Source organism: Leiobunum rupestre, chromosome 9, assembly GCF_980474605.1.
Source record: "Leiobunum rupestre chromosome 9, qqLeiRupe1.1.hap1, whole genome shotgun sequence".
NCBI classification, from domain to species: Eukaryota; Metazoa; Arthropoda; class Arachnida; order Opiliones; family Sclerosomatidae; genus Leiobunum; species Leiobunum rupestre.
The window spans coordinates 2631980-2651763 of NC_143392.1; the positions used below are offsets into that span (position 1 = coordinate 2631980).

General features: G+C 39.2%; 1 protein-coding gene across 1 annotated transcript; it reads left to right on the plus strand.

Moving 5' to 3' along the window:
• Nucleotides 1-524: 524 nt before the first annotated feature.
• Nucleotides 525-5604, plus strand: LOC149926301 (uncharacterized). The gene is made up of 2 exons (XM_090159318.1): nt 525-5019; nt 5597-5604. The coding sequence occupies exons 1-2, from the start codon at nt 525-527 to the stop codon at nt 5602-5604; spliced, it is 4503 nt and encodes a 1500-aa protein (XP_090015444.1).
• The last annotated feature ends 14180 nt before the right edge of the window (nt 5605-19784 follow it).

Consider the following 19784-nt stretch of genomic DNA (forward strand, 5'->3'; position numbering starts at 1 on the left):
GCGATTAAGATCCTCGAGTTTTTCAGTCGGCTCGAGTGTATCGAAGATTAGCTCTCCCAAACAAATTTATATCCCACCCCACCCGTCCAAAGTGGAGTATTCAAAATTCCACATTTTGGTGCCGAAACCCGGGATCTAGGAACTATAGAACTTTCCGCGCGTTTAATAATCGGTAGCCGTGATACGAGATTCCGAAGTGAAACATGACCGATTCAAACGCAGCCGAATTAGTCAGGGTAAGGGCCATCCGAACCATTACCAGAAGTTATACGACTACCAATATAAAAACGTTGGAAACGCTGATTAAAGATGAAGACGCCGACGCCGAAGATATAGCCGATCAGCTTTCCTTGCTCTTATTGAAAAGGAGCCAACTCCGAGAATTAAACCAACAAATCGACGGACTTTTACCCGACGACGAAGATGAAATCAAGAAAGAACACAAATCTAGGACGTACGAAGACAACATTCATCTAGCCGAAAGAAGAGCCGAAAGAAGACTTCGGTAGCTAGGAGCCGCCAGCATGACGAGATCAACCGCAGTCGACCGGGAACATTCTCCAGCCGTGACCGAATCCACCGTTAGGACCGAATCAGTTCTCGTAGTGGAGTCAAAACTTCCCACGTTAGTGCTACACAAATTCAAAGGACAATACACCAAATGGCCGGGATTTTGGTCGCAATTTAAGTCGACTATCCACAACAGACAAGGTTTGAGGAATGTAGAAAAATTTAGATATTTGTTGTCCTATTTAGAGGGGGAGGCCTTAGAATTATTAGAAGGGTTTGAAGATTCAGATGAGAATTACGATGTTGCTATTCAGTTATTAGAACAAAGATACGGTCAGACCCATTTGATAGTGAACCAACTTATGAATAAAATGCGCAAACTTGCCCGAGTGGAGGACTCTAAAGACATTGTTTCCTTAAGAAAACTGTATAACTCTATTGAGACCAATATAAGAAGTTTGCAAGCCTTAGGAGTCAATACTGACGCCAATAGTGTTTCATTGTGCCCAATTATCATCGCGTGTCTTCCCGATGACATTCGATTAAGATATAGTATGAATTGTAACACGTATAAGGAGTTTGATTTAGACGAGTTGGTGCGATTTGTGAAAAGAGAGGTTGAAGGCCGTGAAACGTGCGCGATTTTAAAAGGCGATGAAATCAAACCGCGAAGTCTTACGTCACGTGACTCACGCGATAAAGGTAAACTCCAGCGGTACCAACCAGGCGAAAATATACCATCCGTGACTGCCGCCGCGCTAAATACCAACGTCTCGACGCCCAGAATGTATTGCATTTTCTGCAAGTCCGATGCCCACGCAACCGCGAACTGTCGTAACTACAGTTTAGAAGAAAAAAAGAAGCTTATTAAAACCATGGAAAGATGTTTCATCTGCACACGTACGCAACACAAAGCTTCGGCGTGCACATCGAAATTCCGTAAATGCCAAATTTGTCAAGGTCGGCACAACGCCGCTCTCTGCGAGAAAAACACCGCCCACAAGTCCGATGCGCTCGCTAACGCCCCTCCTGGTGCGACTCCGTCGGTCATTACCGACAATAAAGGGGACAGCTCCGGTACAGGTGGTTCCGAATTCACCACCACGAAGTCCGTTGTCTCAGCAGTGGTTGGTTGCCATAAGGAAGTCCTTCTCGGTACTGCGAGGGCGATTGCCAGAAACACCGAAGATCCCGGAAGAAAGGAACTAGTCCGCTGCATATTAGACAATTGCAGTCAAGCGTCCTTCATCAAAGAAGAGATATCTCGAAAGCTGAAATTACCGATAATTGGTCAACAATTTGTTTCTATAGAAAATTTCGGTAATGAAACACCAATCTCAGTCCGAAGAAACGTCGTCAGCCTAGCTATAGAGAATAAGACAGATCCTAGTAAGGCGCTACGGATCAAGTCGATAGAAGTTCCGTATTTATGCAAAACCGCAACCCTGGTTAATTGTAAGGAAGTCGAAGATTTCGCGAAGGAAAAGAGCTTAATCTTGGCTGATGAACCAACGGCAGACACGCCCACCGTCTCGAGCATTGGAATTTTAATAGGAGCCGATGTCTATTACGGCGTAGTCACTGACCGTCCCATTGAAAGAATTAATGGATCGTTAGTAGCCACTGAGACCATTTTAGGGTGGGCCGTGCAGGGTCCCATAGAGACGAGAGCCGTACCCGTTAACCACATCGGGGTTATTTGCATGAAGATAGGATTAGAAGACAACGTTGCTGAGATAAACAAAACGTTGCGGTCGTTCTGGGAATTAGAATCACTGGGGATTCAAGACCAACCGGAGAAGAAACTAAGCGGAGAAGCCGTCCTAGAACAATTCAGAAGAGAAACCACCTTTAAGGACGGAAAATATCATGTGAAATTTCCATGGGTCGTTCCGAAAAGTCAATTGTCGAGCAACCGGAAAATTGCAGAGAGCCGTACGAAGAACCTCATCAAAACCTTTAAGCGAGATCCAATTCTATACTTGGACTACAAGGAAATTATCGAAGACCAGCTAAGAAAGGGAATAGTAGAAGTAGTAAACGAAGAAGAACCCAAGGTCACCGATTGCTACTACATTCCGCATCAACCCGTCAAAAGAGAATCTAGCTCGACCACGAAACTACGAATAGTTCTAGACGCTTCGTCCCACGCCAAAGGCAAGCTGTCCCTAAACACGTGTCTAGCGAGCGGACCAAACCAAAACCCTAACATTCTTCATTTACTCATAAGATTCCGAAGGCACCGAGTAGCAATTATGGCCGACATAGAGAAAGCCTTCCTTCAGGTTGCTTTAGCGGAAGAAGAACGAGACTTCGTACGATTCCTTTGGGTAAGGGAAAACCAAGGTCAAATGGCCGAAGACCAATTTCAAGTCTTAAGAATGGCTAGAGTACCTTTCGGTGTTACTACGTCACCCTTCCTACTCTCCGCCACAATCCGCCTACACGCTGAAAAATTCGCCGACTTAGAACCGGCAGCCGTAAAGTGCATCAATGAAGATCTTTATGTCGATGATCTTTTGAGTGGAGGCCAAGACGACGAGAAGGCGCACGAGAAGCTAGTCAAGGTAACGGAGATTTTAAAGGGGGCAAATATGAATTTACGCAAGTGGAAGACAAATTCGCCGACGTTGAGAGAAAGATGGACCAGAGAGGGAGGTGACTTGGAAGAGAAAGGAATCCGTTTAGAAGGAGAAGCCAGTTCTGGAGGTGAGAAGATCTTAGGCTTACTATGGATGCCAACCATGGACCGTTTTTCGTTCAATCTAATGAAGATAGCCAAATTCGTAAACGAATCGAAGGGAACGAAACGTCAACTATTGGGAGCCGTTGCTCAGATTTTCGACCCCTTAGGCATGCTTGCACCTTATACCATCAGAGCCAAGATGATGTTACAGTTACTATGGCAAGAAAGGGCAAACTGGGACGAAGATCTACCCCGAGAAATTTGCGACCAGTATAATCAGTGGAAGAAAGAAATGCCAGATATCAGAAATATCAATTTAGAAAGATGCTATTTTAGTGGAAGGGGAGACGTCATCCACAGCGAACTGCATGGATTTTGCGACGCGAGTCAAAAGGCGTTCGCCGCCGTAATTTATATTCGTTACGTAACCGTGACCGACGACATTTACACCTCGTTCGTAACGTCAAAGGCGAGAGTAGCGCCATTAAACAAGGAACTAAGTTTACCCCGCCTAGAGCTTATGGGATGCTACCTTGGAGCCCGCTTAATAAAAACAGTGAAGGAAGCGCTTGATAACGAAAACATACCCATCTATCTGTGGACAGATTCAACTATTGCGCTCCATTGGGTGAGAGGAAGCGAAAAGGAATGGGCACCATTCGTTCAGAACAGAGTTAACGATATTCAAGCCTTAGTCAGTCCGCGTAGTTGGGATCATTGCGCCGGAGTTATCAACCCTGCCGATATCCCAACACGAGGGTTAAAAGCCAACGACCTCACCACCAACGAACTATGGTGGGAAGGAGCACCCTTTCTAAGGGAGCCGCAATATAAATGGCCCACTATGGACCTAAAATATCAACCACTAGACCAAGAAGAACTCGCGAAGGAAAGAAGAAAAACAGTGCTCGTAATCCGCTGCAAGAATAAAGATGAGAGAGGGTTACATAAAATCATAGACCTAAAGGGGCACAATTCAGCGAAGAAAATATTCCGAATTACGATACATGTCAAGCGATTTGTCAATCACAAGGTCAAGAGACAACCGTTAAAAACTGGGCCTGTTACCGCCGAAGAGATTCAAGATGCCGAATTCTCCTGGATTAGATGCTCGCAAAAACTTGATTTCGGATCCGAAATCAAGGCGTTAGAGAAAGGGGAAACCATCGACAAAGATTCCTCTATCGCCACACTAAAGCCGTTTCTAAATGAAGATGGAATATTGGTCGTTGGAGGTCGCTTGGAAGAGTCAAACCTAAATGAGGATGAAAAACATCCAGCGATATTGAAGAAGGACTCGAGATTATCAGAGTTATTCATTATCAGGAGCCACGCCGAAGTATTTCACTCGGGAATACAGAGCACCTATACGCAATCTAGAGGTCGCTACTGGATTATCGCCGGAAGGCAACTGGCGAAAAGGGTCATAAGGGGCTGCATGATATGCCGAAGACAACTTGCGAAACCAGGCGCCGCTCCAATGGGGCCATTACCGAGAGAAAGGGTAGATCGAACTCGCGTCTTCCAGAACTTGGGAATTGACTTCTGCGGGCCGTTATATGTCAAGATAGCGGAACAATCAGAGAAATGTTATATACTGTTATGCACCTGTGCCGTTACACGGGCCGTTCACTTGGAACTGGTCCCATTTCTGACAACCCACGAATTCCTGCTAGCTCTACGGAGGTTCATCAGCCGTCGCGGGATACCTAATATAATTTTTTCCGACAACGCCAAGACCTTCCAACGCGGTGATGAAGATCTCAAAATTATTTGGGAAAATATAAATAGCCAAGAGGCACGCGAGTTTTACGGAGACCGAGGTATCCAGTGGAGGTTTATCACCGACCGCGCTAGTAGTTATGTGCCCTATTCCTGGATACGCGAGGGGGGCGCAGCGTGCTTTCCCCCACGCGTCCCCAGCTGCGTGACGGGGGGGAATGAAGCGGGGAATCGCGATTCCGCCCCCCCCCCTCGGGCGCGTGTCACGCGCGCGCGACCTGAATAATTAATGAGATTAACAGGTGTTAATTAGTTGACCTGTCAATCAACTAGAGTAGGTAAGCAAGTATTTTAAAAAGGGTGCATATTAATGAGCGTGGTATTGTTTAACTAGGTGGATTACCGTTATGGGTCATTAGATAGTAACATGTGTTTAGGATCATCAAGTAGTTATATTATATGTTTGAATATTAATTTTTGGCGGGGAAGTGTAAGCGTCGCGTGTATAAAAATCAACAAGTGGTTAAACTCTTTAGGTTTATTAATGTACACTTATGTTTGACATGAATATTAATATATGGCTTAAGTTTGTACCTTTATAATTAACCGTTAGGGTTCATGACCTGGTAGCTATATGGTTGTTAAAGTTTTGGCGCGAATTTAACATGTGTTCTGAAGACCGTTAGAAATTGTAAGCGTCGATTAACAAGTGTTTAAACTCTTTAGGTTTATTATATGTTTGAATATTAATTTTTGGCGGGAAAGTGTAAGCGTCGATCAACAAGTGGTTAAACAAAAATAGTTAAAAAGGTGTATTGAATATTTTCGGTTTGACCAACACCGAACCATAAATCTCTAAGTATAAGACTTCTTCAGGTGTCCAGAGTCCAGGATCAGCAGTGTCCAAATATTTAGTTGCTGAAACTCTTTTGGACCTTCATCCTCTAATTCGAAATTTAAGACTTCTTCAGATGTCCAGAGTCCAGGATTATCAGTGTCCAAATATTTAGTTGCTGAAACTCTTTTGACTCCCATAGAACTCGTATTGAATTCATTATACCAGATGGCCATTATTCCTATTATACAAAGCATAAAGTTTACGATAAATAACTTAACATTTTATATTGACATTTCGAATTTACCGCGCCTCCAAGAAAATCCCTACTTTCCAAGCGCACTAGCGCCATCTATTGTACTAAATCACTACCATAAAAATATATTTTTGGGCTGTTAAAAATATATAAAATAAATATCAGTCTAATTTGTTTAATATATACCAATATTCATAACACTTTATAATTAATATAATATAACATTTAACCTAACCGATAATTTTAAGCAACTCGCCTCCTGAAAAATTGCCAAAATCTCTCCTTTCCAAGCCCACTAGCGCCATCTATGTATTACGGTGCAAGATTACCATAAAAATATATTTTCGAACAAAAACTTTTTTAAATATATAGCATAAATATCAGGCTAATTTGTTTATTATATATCAATATTAATAACACTTTATAAATTACTAAATTTTTATATATAATATTTAAGTTAGATGGCGCCACTTTCTTCACCCAGCATCTTCACCCAGCATCTTCACCCAGCATCTTAAGCAACGCGGTCGAAATAGCCATTCTCCAAAAGAAAGTTAAGCCAGAAGTATTGTTAAGATAATGTGTGTAAGTTTTGAACGTTTTAAATAGGGTTTCGGGCACTCTAGTTATTGCTAATGGGAACTAAATTGTGCTAAGTATCTAACCGCGTAACTTTTAACATTTTTTTAGATTTCTAGGAATTATATTGGCCGCATACTTTCCAGGTAAAATTTTAGGCTTAAAAATGAACATTTTTTAAAATATTTTAACGTTCTAGGATGTACGCCATTACTAACGGCCATTGGTGAAGCTCAACGAACAGTAACGGACTCATCATTGTCATTTGACAAGGTAAAAAACTATAATTTTGAGCTAGTATTTTGTTTTGGGTCGTATATATAAATATATATATATATATATATATATATATATATATATATATATATATATATATATTGTATTATTCAATTTAAATAAGGTGTATGATAGAAAGATTTATGGGAGGTCGGGGGGGTTAAACTGGGTACGAGGCCCCGTCAAAAAGTTTCTCCAGCGCCACCAAGTGAGGCGTTTTAGAACGTATGTCGGGGAAACATTAAGTTGTTTTAAGACTAGCTTAACACAAATTTTTTTGTGGAATATTTTACAATAATTTGAATGTTATTATAAGTATATTACCATGTCGAGAGAGATCCCAGCTACTAGTAGATTGTTGATTTTTCATAAGGAACGTAAGACTTTTTATCAGAAACATTAACGAATTGTGAGAAAACATGGAAAAAATCCCGTCCTTTTATATCAGTAAATAAAGGAAAAACTGGAAATCAGAATCAGGTTATCGATAACTAGAGGTGAATAGCCCTATAAATTAGAAAGGAATGTCATAGTATATAACCAGTTGTTAATATCGTATCTAATTAAAGTTTACGTGGTGGTTCAGACTAGTGGCCATATTATTTTTGCAATGGACGATCTATTTTTAACATTACCGAGTAACGCTTCGAGCGATTTATACCCGGAAAATACAGCGTCTACTTATAAAGTAAATTTAGGACGACCTTTAAATGTACCTTCAAATTTTGAAGTTGGAATTAGCGAAATTATATTACCGCCAACATGGGAAAATATTACAGAAAAAAACCGGTCATTTTTAGCAGTTTCCACGACAACCGTTAAAAACGTGCAACCGTTTACATACTTTAAAATATCAGTGAAAGTGGGTAAAATTGAAGCGGAGAAAGACCAGAATGGAAATATCCTTCGATATAGTGTCGTGCGCAAACTTATTGCAGCGCTTAATGAAAGTTTAAAAGAATTCGGGCTTGATAATGAAATTAAAATTGAACTCCACACAAAACCAAACGGGCTCTGTTGGAATTTGATAACCACCAATAACTACCATATTAGAATTCCCAATGGACCAATTAAAGAGCTTCTCGATTTTGAACCTAACATAAATCCATATCGGAAAGACGGATTTCATATTGGGTCATATTTTTGTACGAAACCTTTTGCTGGTTATATAAAGTCCTTATCGTTAAATAACTTTAATTACATTGAAATTAGAAGTGATAATGTACAAGACGCCGCGTTTAGAGTCGAATCTCGAATTGATTATCAAATACCGACTGGTGCTTACTCGAGTGTCCAAGACATTTTAGACGCAATGATGTTAACCTTGGATGAGGAAATAAGGGATAAATTTCAATTAACCATTAACCATAATGGATCCGTTCACATTGGAGCCGCGGCGGGGTTTGCAATTATATTTCATTCATCTGAGAAAGGTCTCGGTGAAATGCTAGGCTTTACGCGCTTTAGTGAACTCTTGGCCAATACAGATAGTCTCTACGCTGCTGATTTATCAATGGGAGCCAGAACACTATATATATATTCAAATTTAATATATCCTCAATATGTAGGCGATACGTTTGCCCCTTTGATGAAAATAATACCGCTAGCTGGAAATGATAAGCCGTTTGAAAAATCTATTATTTTTGACAAAATTGATTACTATCCTTTGAGAACAAATAATACAGAAATAGTTGACATTGACATGAAAACGGATTTTGGCGAAACAATAGCCTTTATAAACGGAAAAAGTGTCATTAGACTTCATTTGAGACGAAATGGCCGACAGTGAAAGTTATTTCAAATATTACCGCGAACAAGATGGTGGCGGACCATTTTTTGCCGGACCTGTTTATCAACGGGGAAGAGGCGTGGGCGGAATTTTTAAAAAGCTGATAAAATATATAACACCCATTATCAAACCCGTGACCAATGAGGCTTTTGGAGTAGGCAAGAGATGGTGGCAAGATTTAAAACAAGGACATGACCCTAAAGAAACGTTAAAGAACAATTTAAGAATCGCCGGTAGCAATTTATTACATAAAGCGGCTGATCGATTAACGAGAAATCAGTCTGGCAGCGGCTGCCGTAAACGACGAACGGGCCCCATTAGGAAACGAAAAAAAGTGTCCAAACGGAGAGTTACAAAAAGAACCAAACTTGACTTTTTAGGATAATTATGGCGGTTTACGAGGGAATGCTAAGTCAGCTGGATATTTTTCAACGCCCATTGGTCAATACTAATGTAATTACCACAACGGAAATAAGATATTTACCAACAAACAATTTATCGGACAATGGCCCTCTGGAATTTTTTATTCCCGCGTCGGAAGATTTATATATGGATTTATCAAAAACTATGTTAAAATTGAAACTGAGACTTTTACATAACGATGGATCGAATGTCCCCGCCGCTGAAACAAAAGTGGCACCAACGAATAATCTAATAGGGTCGCTTTTTAGTCAATGCGATTGTTATCTCGGGGATACTTCTACCCAGTCCGCGAACAACTGCTACGCTTACAGTTCCTACATTGAAAAATTAGTCAACTATGGAGAAGATGCAAAAAATTCGCAACTCCAAAATGGCCTCTTTTATATGGACTCACGACCAAGCCTTCGGAAATGTGGTTAGATACGTTCAAGTCAGAGTCCAACGGGGCCCTGAAGCGAGGCTCAAGATCAAAAGAATCGCAATCCTTTGAAATAATGGGGCCCTTGTCTGTTGATATTTGCAAAATTAATAAGTTTATGTTAAACCAAGTTTCGGTACGATTTCGTTTAGTTAGAAGCCCACGCCTAACTACCGTCATGTCTATGGAAGCAGGCAAGGATTATAAACTAGTTATAGACCAAGCGTACTTGTACGTGACAAAAGTTAAAGTTAATCCTTCAATCGTATTGGCGCATGCAAAAATGCTAGAATCAGATATTCCAGCTATCTTTCCCTTAACGCAAACGATTGTTAAAAATTTTAGCGTAGCGAGAGGCCTAACGAGTATAAACCGCGATAACATCATTTTAGGTAGATTACCGAAACGAGCTATTGTGGTTTTTGTCAAGGAAGATGCGTTTATCGGGTCATTGAATAGTAATAGTTTACAATTTGAACATTTAAACGTGACCGGTTTGTCCCTCTCGGTGGGTCCTGATCGTTATCCTCCCGATGGGTTCCAAATGGACTACGACGAAGGGAATTATTGTTTACCTTATCAGAGTCTATTTTCCGCGATGGGGATCGATGGGGCCGACCGTGGTAATTTCATAAGTTTTAAAAATTTTAAATCCGGGTATAACATGTATCTATTCGATCTAACAAGCACAACAATGCTAGTGGGGATTATATGTCTCTTAGAAAGGACGGTAGTTTACGACTCGATGTGCAATTTAAAAACGCATTAACACATAATGTGACATGTATAATGTATTTTGAATTCGATAATGAGATTTTGATAACACGCGATCGCAAAGTAATTTATAACGCCGAATAAAACCCATTTAAAGCACTTTACCTGAAGCGGTTTAACAGTTCCTCGCTTGCAATCGTTCAACCATGTCACGCTCTCATTATCTCTCCGATAAACTGGAAATTTTTCTTTCAAATGACATTCCGGGTACCGATCTTAAAATTAAACGCCAAGGGCATAGAAAATACGTTTCATTTAATCTTAACGTTTGGGAAAACTTATGGACATTTTCCGATGAAATTGACACATTCTTTGACTTGACAAAACCCCCAATCCGATTTCATAGTTGGCTAACCGATTACGTAAAACTCGAAGGATTTATATGTCAAAGAGGTAAATTTATTGATTTGCGTTCGCACGTCCGCGGAGCTAATGACAAGTATAATGTCTTGTACTCGACTTCAAACGGTTTTGCAATGTGTAAAACAAGCTGGGAGCGGTTAAAAATTATTCGCTTAAGTCTTAATACGGAAATTCAGTAGAGAAAAAACTGTTACCAGTGTATGAAGAAATGTATTAAAGACGAATTAACCGAGATTCTAATGTCGTTAACGGGATCCTGTGAAAATACAGCATGTCACTTTCAATTGGCTCATGACATTACGTGCCTTCCCGTAGCTTCGCATTGGTCTGAAAGGCTTGAGGCTAATGTGAAAAGAGCTCTTCCTCTGGTCAATTATCAAAAGACTAAATAATTTTAACGAAAACTACCCACATTGTTCTTTAAACATACATAATTTATTTCATGCAATGGTTAACGATGTAAATGAAATTATTACAGAATTTTTGTTTTAATAAAGGGTATAAATTTAAGAATATGGTTTGTTTAATTTTTATTACAAGTTAAAAGGTCAAAGCGCGCGGTCATGAATAAAACCATAGAGAAAGTCTATTACGATCCTGAAAATCCAGGGGGATTAGGCGGTGTCAAGCGATTAGAAAAAAGTTTGCCCTTAATTCCAAAGACCAAAATTAAAAAATGGTTGTTAACGCAAGACCCCTATACGTTGCATAGAGACCGAAAGCTTAAATTTGCTCGTACACCAACATATGTGACGTCACTGAATGAAATTCATCAAATGGATTTAATAGTTTTGGACGAGTTGAAACCGGATTTTAATTATATTTTAGTTAACATTGACGTTTTATCGCGCTTTTTATCCGCGTTACCTTTGAAAACAAAGAGCGGGAAAGACGTTCTACAGGCGCTAAAAAAAATTCACAAAGTTAATAAACCCATGAAAATTAATACGGATCAAGGAAAGGAATTTCTTAATAAGACCGTACAGGATTATTTAAAAAAGAACGATATAAAACATTTTGTAAGTTACGGGGACATAAAATGCGGAATCGTAGAACGCGCCAATAGAACTCTCGAGAACAAAATATATCGTTTAATTACTAAAACTAAGAAACCAAATTTCATTAAGGATTTACCGAAAATTGTTAGATCGTATAATAACAGTGTACACAGGTCGACCGGGTTCAAACCGTGTGAAGTAACGGTTGATAATGAGCATTTAGTTTGGAAAAATCTTTACGGTAAAAAATCAATTAGGGAAAAAGCCAAATTCAAAGTCGGTGAACGTGTTCGATTAACAAAAGCCCCGAAAGCGTTTACTAAAGGCTACAAGGGATACTGGTCGAAGGAAGTGTTTACTATTAAGAGAGTGATTAATAGACCTCGTCCTGTTTACGTCATACAAGATCAAAATAATCAAGTCATCTTGGGTTCATTCTATCCCGAAGAACTACAAAAGATTCTATCATGAATACTAATCAGCTTGATGAATTTTTGAAATGTGATTATAGAACGCGCCCATTTTACATTGGTACATTTTCCAAAGACGCGATTCCCAAAAAAGCGCCGAAACAGAAAACGTATTGTTTGTCGCTGTGTTTATTGAATCGGGAAAGGGAGAATTTTTCTGTTCGTTTGGAAATTCACCTGTTACGTACAATTTTAACTTGGGTCATTTAGCTAAAAAGTGGGTATATAATAAAAATATTATCCAACCGATTGACTCGGAAACATGCGGTGCTCATTGTTTATTTTATATCATATGTAAATGTTCGGGGTATACTTATAGAGAAATATTAGATATGTATAATGATACTCTATATATCAATGACATAATCTCGTTATGGAATATGTGTCTGCATTTAATGAATCACGAAAATAAATATTGTAATCAATAAATTTTTATTGTATCAGTTTTTCCATTTTTTAAGAGGGCTTAATGCGCGGCGTCTGTTTTTAGGTGTCGGATAAGGTTTGCGAACATTTAGTCTCCTCTTCACGTGCTTTTCATTCGTTTGCAAATCTTTATCCGAAAATGGTAGAGACACAGCCTCCGATAAATTCTCCACGCTTTCAGCCGATGGCCTATACGTTACGTCGCTGTCTCGTGTAGTACCCGTCGCGCCTTCAGACGTATTGAAGAGGTTCCTTATGTTACTGGTACTTTCGGAACGGCGTGGTGTACTACTTGAAAGAGGATCAAACTCGCGGCGGAGTGCTTCGTGGACGGCTTCGGTTATATTCGGTGTTGACTCCGCTATCAAATGATCCGGTAGAAACGCCGGGACTAGGGGAGTAGGTCGAAGAGGGGGTCTCGGTTCCGCGTGTAGATAAACGGGAATCGGATCGGGAGAAATCAACGTAGTACTGGGTGAAACGGGGGAACCGCGAGAGACATTTCTCGGAGAATTTGTTGGTGTAGCTACGGGTCGTATCATCTGCGCCGGTGCGAGAAGAGGGGCCACGGGCCGTATAATCTGCGCCGGTGCGAGAAGAGGAGCTAACGTATTCGATGGAGGAGGCATCGCTGGGGGCTCTAAACGAACGGCGGGGACTCCTTGAAATTCTTTAATTTTAAAGTACCTTTGAAGCATAGTTAAATACTCTCGTAACGTATCCTCCTCACTCCCTACTTTAATCGGTTTATTTATGATACTTTTCATTTGATTTTGAATAATGTCTATTAATTTGGCCGTATCGCTAAAATAGCTATCAGCGGGGACTAAAACGAATTTTTTCATCGATTAATAATACGGTTAAGAACCACGGGAATTAATGAACCGAGAATTGCACCCCAGAATCCGCCTCGCTGAGATATTAGAATTTTTCGACGGTTTAAGTCGGTTAAATTTTTACGAGCAAGTTTTCTGATGCACGCTTTATAGCGCTGTAATATTTTTTTCCTATTTGCGCCTACAGGTAGCGCCCCCGGGTAATATTAAGACAAATATTAGAAATAGAGTTTAATTGTTCGGGACTAGCGTTTTTAATTAAAAATTTGCGCTGACTGGGGGAAGCTTTTTTAATGAGCGTTAAATAAGGTTTATGTTCCCGTATCGCTCGTGGCCAAGTCATCTTACGTAATGAAACAATTTTATAAATACATTCAAATTTATTCAAAAAACACAAAGAATTTATACAATGAAAACATTTTCACATATTTTTTATAGAATATATTTAACAGAATAAATTTTTTTTTAAACATTATTTTTAAACCCGTCACCATTACTCTAGAAAAGTTATCATTGGGCCCTCTTCAAATAAGCAATTTGTTCGCACTTTGAAATGTTCTGGTGTTTCTTGATTTAAATCTAAAACAATATTAGAATAGGGTCGAGAAGCAGTTACATTATTGTACACAGTACTTAGAAAATTTGGGTTATTAGGAAATACTTGTCGACTGAGACATTTAATCTGACTAGGATCACGCGGACTCTTAAATAGAACAATGTACGATGAGTTCAAGCTAATATCGCGAGCCGCTCGACCTTGACCAAAAACATTTTGGGTTAAGAATAATATAGTTAAATTTAAGTGGTGACTACCAACACGAAATAATTCCGAAACGTACGCGTTATTTAAACAACTTTGAGAGAGATCGTCGAGAACGAGCAAGTTATTTATAGAACTATCAAATATTTCTTCCGGTTTCTCACTTAATAAACCCTGATGAAACTCGATATCAGGTATAATTTTTTTAAGCTCATTGAATTTTTCCGACCAAATATTATAACAATAAATGATTCGCTCGGGAGGTTTCTCGAACAGCGTGTGTCGATTTTTTAAAAGCCGAAAAGTCCAAACTGTTTTTCCGCATCGACTCGGTCCACTGATGAGGAACGTGGTCGGCGATTTAAACTTGAGCCGCGTTACTGACATTTTTGTAGCCGAAGGGAATACTGGTACCGTCGCTCTTGAAGATTCGCTTGTTAGACGTAAATCCAACGAGTTTTTCAGCTGGTTTTTGGAATAGCTGCCCCGTTTTTAAACGTTTCACGTTAAATGGGACTTCGACGCTGTATTTCAATTGTTGGTTGCGTGTAGCGAGGTCCTTCAAAGCTTCAAAGTTGACAATTGACTGATTTTTTTAGTCAATGTAATGCCCTTAAGTTTAGTGACAATCTTTCCAGATTCGAATAAAATTGAATAAGCTTTACATCCCAAGGAAACAAAGGCTTTTATATTTTCATTGGGATACTGGTCAGCTAATGTACCTAGGGTAGTCCCTAGCGGAATATTTAAGTCTTTACTCATATAAAGAAAAGCAGAATCAGTATCGACGTAATTTAAATTAGAACCAATTTGAGCCATTAATTTGTATAATTTAATACGGCCGTAACTGGCTACAAACGCGCCTATCGTTGGTGACCCTTTCCGATAAGTTGGAACGTAGTCTTCCCGAAAACGAGTGGTGACTAAGGCTATATCATCGTCTAGTAGTTTAAAATCCGTTAATTCTTTGGTTTTATCGGCCAAAATTTCGACTAATTCCTTATAAGAATTAATAAAAACACTTTGGCCTCGATTTAAATTAATGGAATTTTTGCCCCACAGACTGTTTAGACTAAGTTTGCCAATAGCTTTTAAAGCGGGATTATCGGTTATATCGTCTAAATTTAAATCTAACCCGTCAATTTCATTAAAGTCTCGTAAATAATTAAGTTTTTGTTCTAATGTAATTATGTCTTTTGGATACGACGAATTTTGAACTTTGATTTTGTAAAAAAGCCGAATATAGTCATCGAATAGCGGACAATCTTTATCGAATGTCTCTCGGTAATGATGTACTTCGTGAATTGTAATAATTTTGTAACCGTACTCTATCGCTAGATAAAACTCGGGAGTCGTCCACACGTCGGTTATGCTACGCTCTCGATCAGTATGGGTACATTCGAAACATTGTTCAGCTGCACATTTGTAGCAGAGAGTATAATAAATTTTACTATTAATTTTAGCTGAGAGAATTGGGAGGTTTAAATTGGTAGGTGGCAGCACCGTAGCTTTAATAAGACCAAAATAAGCGTTAACGGAAAAATTAAAGTTACAAGTTATAATTTCGGGGCTTGATTTGGGATATTTATAGGAACTCATCTGGACCGACGGGTACATACTATTGAAATCCACGACTTTGATTGGTCGATCGGGAGTGGCTTCGGCGTAAATTACAAAGTTTTCGACCCTCCCCCCACGAATTGCGTCTCTCGCTCCTATCGGTTTGGTAAAGGGTAGGGAATCGCAGAAACTCGCAATTGCTGGGTCTTCTACTAACTGATCATACTCGTGCTCCCATATACTAATAAACTGTGCATTAGGCCTTTCCTTTTTTAAAAAATTTTCGCGGTCGAGGGTTTTGAGATAAATATTTAAATTATAATCTTTTAACTGTTTATCGTAAGCCTGGTGGTCAGTGTGCAGTGGGCATTTATGGTAATGGCAGCCGTAAAATTCGGCAATTATTTCGGGCGAGGAACAATAACCGTCTAATCGATAGGGATAAATGACATGTTCGCCACCTAGCGATCGCGCCGTTTGAAATTTCACGTTGAGTTTTTTTTTCAAATAAGCTAACCATTTTAGGGCCTTGACACTATGCCGTTTCCTATAACCCGTCCCCGGAACAATCGCGATAGTGTTTGGTTCGACAAATCTACTAAGGAATAAATTTGTGACGGCTCCCGGCAACGTTATGGCGTTTGACCCTAACAAATCAAAATCGACTGTTTTTAAAAATAAATTTCTAAAACTATCGAATCCTTTCTGTAAAAGTTTAACGTCATCGATCGCGTATTCGGTTAAAACTTTATTTAGATCAAAAACGACGTAACGCTGGGAGTCGTACCATTGATTAAATTCCACGATTTCCTCGTCCGTAAATTTGTCGATACCAAAATATTCTTTCTCGGGGAGGGCGCCGATGTAATCTAAATTGTTTTCCGTAGCGAATGAATAACAAAAATAACCTTTCTTTTGGACAATCTTAAAAGTTTTCGAGAAATTTCGAAGGGCTGTAGGTAGGAACATGAAACTATCGATAAAGGCTATTTTAAATTGGGCGAGAAACATACCCAGGGCTTTGGAACCGGTATAAATTATCTCGGGTTTAATCTTTCGTTTTAATAGACCGTTAAGAATAAGCAACGTATCGAAACCACTCCCGAAATGGCTAATTAATATGACGTTTTCAAAGACCGGCCTCGTAACCGTATCTCTTTTCCGACCATTAACTGTCACCTGGCATGCTAATAAATAATCTAGGAAATTTTTAACGCAATCAAAGCCGTGAAATTTTCGGTAATCATAATTTGTCGAAAATGGCGCCTCTTGCATCGCGGAAATGATTAAAATTGGTCTAATTGCAGTGTCAGTCGTTATGGTTTCAAAATCAAAATAACATAGTCGTTTCTCATTTGATTTTATTTCTAATGGGCGGACGTGACACTCGTTTTTGGCATGCTCAATTTTGCAAAAAGCGCATTTGTTGTCGCAATTATGATTGCCTTCATAGTCTTTCCCGCAATTTAAACAGCGCCTTAAAACCTGACAGGTTCCTAGTTCTACGTGTTGGGAGAAACAATTTGGTCCGGCAAAATACCTATTACAGTCATGACAACGGGTAGCCTGTTCTATACTGGGGTGGAATTCGGGGCCGCGACATCGACGGCATTTAAGCTCGGGTCCGCAGTCGTGACTTTTTTTCTGTTTGATATTATGTAACAGGGTAAGACAAAATTTACAGAAAGATTTTACCCCAAACATGGCCGAATAAGATCGTACGACGTGGGTGTGCTCTTTAATTTTTAAGAGGAAAATTTGTTTTTCTTTAAAGGGTCCAATAAACCCTTTATCGAAATTATCGTCCGCCGAGATTAATATAATTTGGTAGTCGGGTAATATATTTTGGAATCGGTTAATGTCTATTATTTCTACGGGGCCTTCGGGAACCCCCGCTAGGGCGTGTAATTTTTTAGCTTCAATTTCTTGTTCGGGCTTTTGCCCGTTTCTAATTGTCTTTAATTGGTATTCGTTAAAACTAGCACCCTGTCCTAAACTTTTTAAATGCTGATAGTCGGCCAAAACTCTTCCCACCGCCAGGGCTCTCGTAAAACATAAATTGTCCGTATTTCTAATGGGAATAAATGTGTTACCTTGGTTGATATACTGATCTAAACATTCATAACTTCTGCTTCTAACACTGCGAGGAAGTCCTCTCATAGGGGTATCTTGAAGAAATATTAGGTCGAATCGGAGGGGTGAATCTAAATAAATGGTTTTTACGGACTGCGCTACCTTTTCAATCCCCGTTAAAATTCTCTCAGCTGTCAATTCATTGATATTCATTAATTGGAAATTTATCGGATCTTGCAGCTCATCGGAAATTACCACCACCCTGACGCGCGTGTAGCCTAAATTATCGGCCGTAATTCTATCTAATATTGATTGGAAAATACGGGTCAGTTGGTTACTGATATCCGCGTGGTTTAATTGGTCTAAATTTTTAAAATTACACTCGAATAGCATAGATTTACACCTATACTTTCGAGAAGAACTGGCAATGATTTTATCTATTGAGTAAAAATTTTTAGGGTTGAAACGGGTGCTAAGATCGAGGGCCATGGTGTTTTTAAAGTCCTGCGTAAATATTTAATACGGATTGAAACGTTGTCGCGACGTCGTAAACTTCGCCGGAATTCTGCAAGTTTAATAGTTTTTCGTAGTGACGTCCACGGTTCTTGTAAACTAGAACTTCACCTCGCCGACCCGCTAGAATTTCAACCTTCTCGTTTCTTAGTTTATGAAGAAGGTGATTTTCAACTATCTGTTCTAGATACTCTTTTAACTCATACGCCGAATCTAGTTTGACGCAAACGCCGTCTTTTGTCGCGGTTGGCCGATCGCTATTTTTGACGTAACGCCTTATATCTAAATACAAGTTATTTTTGAAACTTGCAATTTTTATCCCGAAATTTTTATGGCGGGAAAACTCTACGACTATATCCGTCCAGCCGTCGTCTACTGGCTTAGATGGACCGGCTTGAGATTGACCGGCTTGAGATGGACCTGGCTTGGATAGGGTGCTTTTGGGTGGCGCATCAACTGGTTTGAATGGCGATTGTTTCGAAGGGCTATCGAGTATCTCGTGGCATGTTAAATCTATGATATCGGGTTGATTCTTCGGGATGTCTACTTCGAAACGAGTTTTCTTAATATTTACTTTATTTCCGAAATCTAATCGACGACGGACCTTATTGACCTGGGAGCAGGGAGGTGTTTCGGATTGGTTCTAAAAATTAAACTAAATTAAATGGTATAAAAAATAGACTGAATTAATAAACTATTACTTTGCGGTCAAAGTCCATCGTGCCAGAATAATTTCCTAACAATAAACGGTCATTTAAAAAAGGTAATTCCCCAAATTTTAAAATTTACTTACAATTTCTTCAAGTCGAATGCAAGTTGTGAAATAAATGCAAATAAAGCGCGTCCCTCTATTTATAGTCGCAAAACCCCCTAGCGGGACGCTTAGGAACTTCTATAACACATGCTAATTTTCATAACGGTTTTAGGTACTCGTAATTTTTCGTAACGGTTTTTTTATATCAACATGTGGTAAATAAACCCCTAGCGGGATGCTTAGGAAACTCCATTTTCTAATGGTTTTGTAACAATTTTTTTACGTACTCTATTAACGCAACGTTTTTTTTTATATCAACATGTGGTAAATAAACCCCTATCGGGATGCTTAGGAAACTCTATTTTCTAATGGTTTTGTAACAATTTTTACGTACTCTATTAACGCAACGGTTTTTTAAAATAAATCAATGTTTTCTCGAGAAAAATTCCATACACGAACCTAACCTCGAGCTATAGTAAATCAAATATTTAGGTTAAGATTGCCGGGTATAAAAGGCGTGATTTTTTCATGTTTTATCACATTTCGTTCCTGAACTACAATGTAAGTTGTAAAACGTCTTAATACGAACCTTTTCAACAAAAATTTAAAAATTTAGGGCTTCCAACACTACAGCAGATTTCATTAAAGTAGTGAAGGGGAGAGGACGCGGAAGTAATGTATTTTGTAATATACTGTAACAAGTAATTGATAATTATTAAATTATAGGAGAAAATGCGGACCTAGGACCAGTTCGAAGTAATTA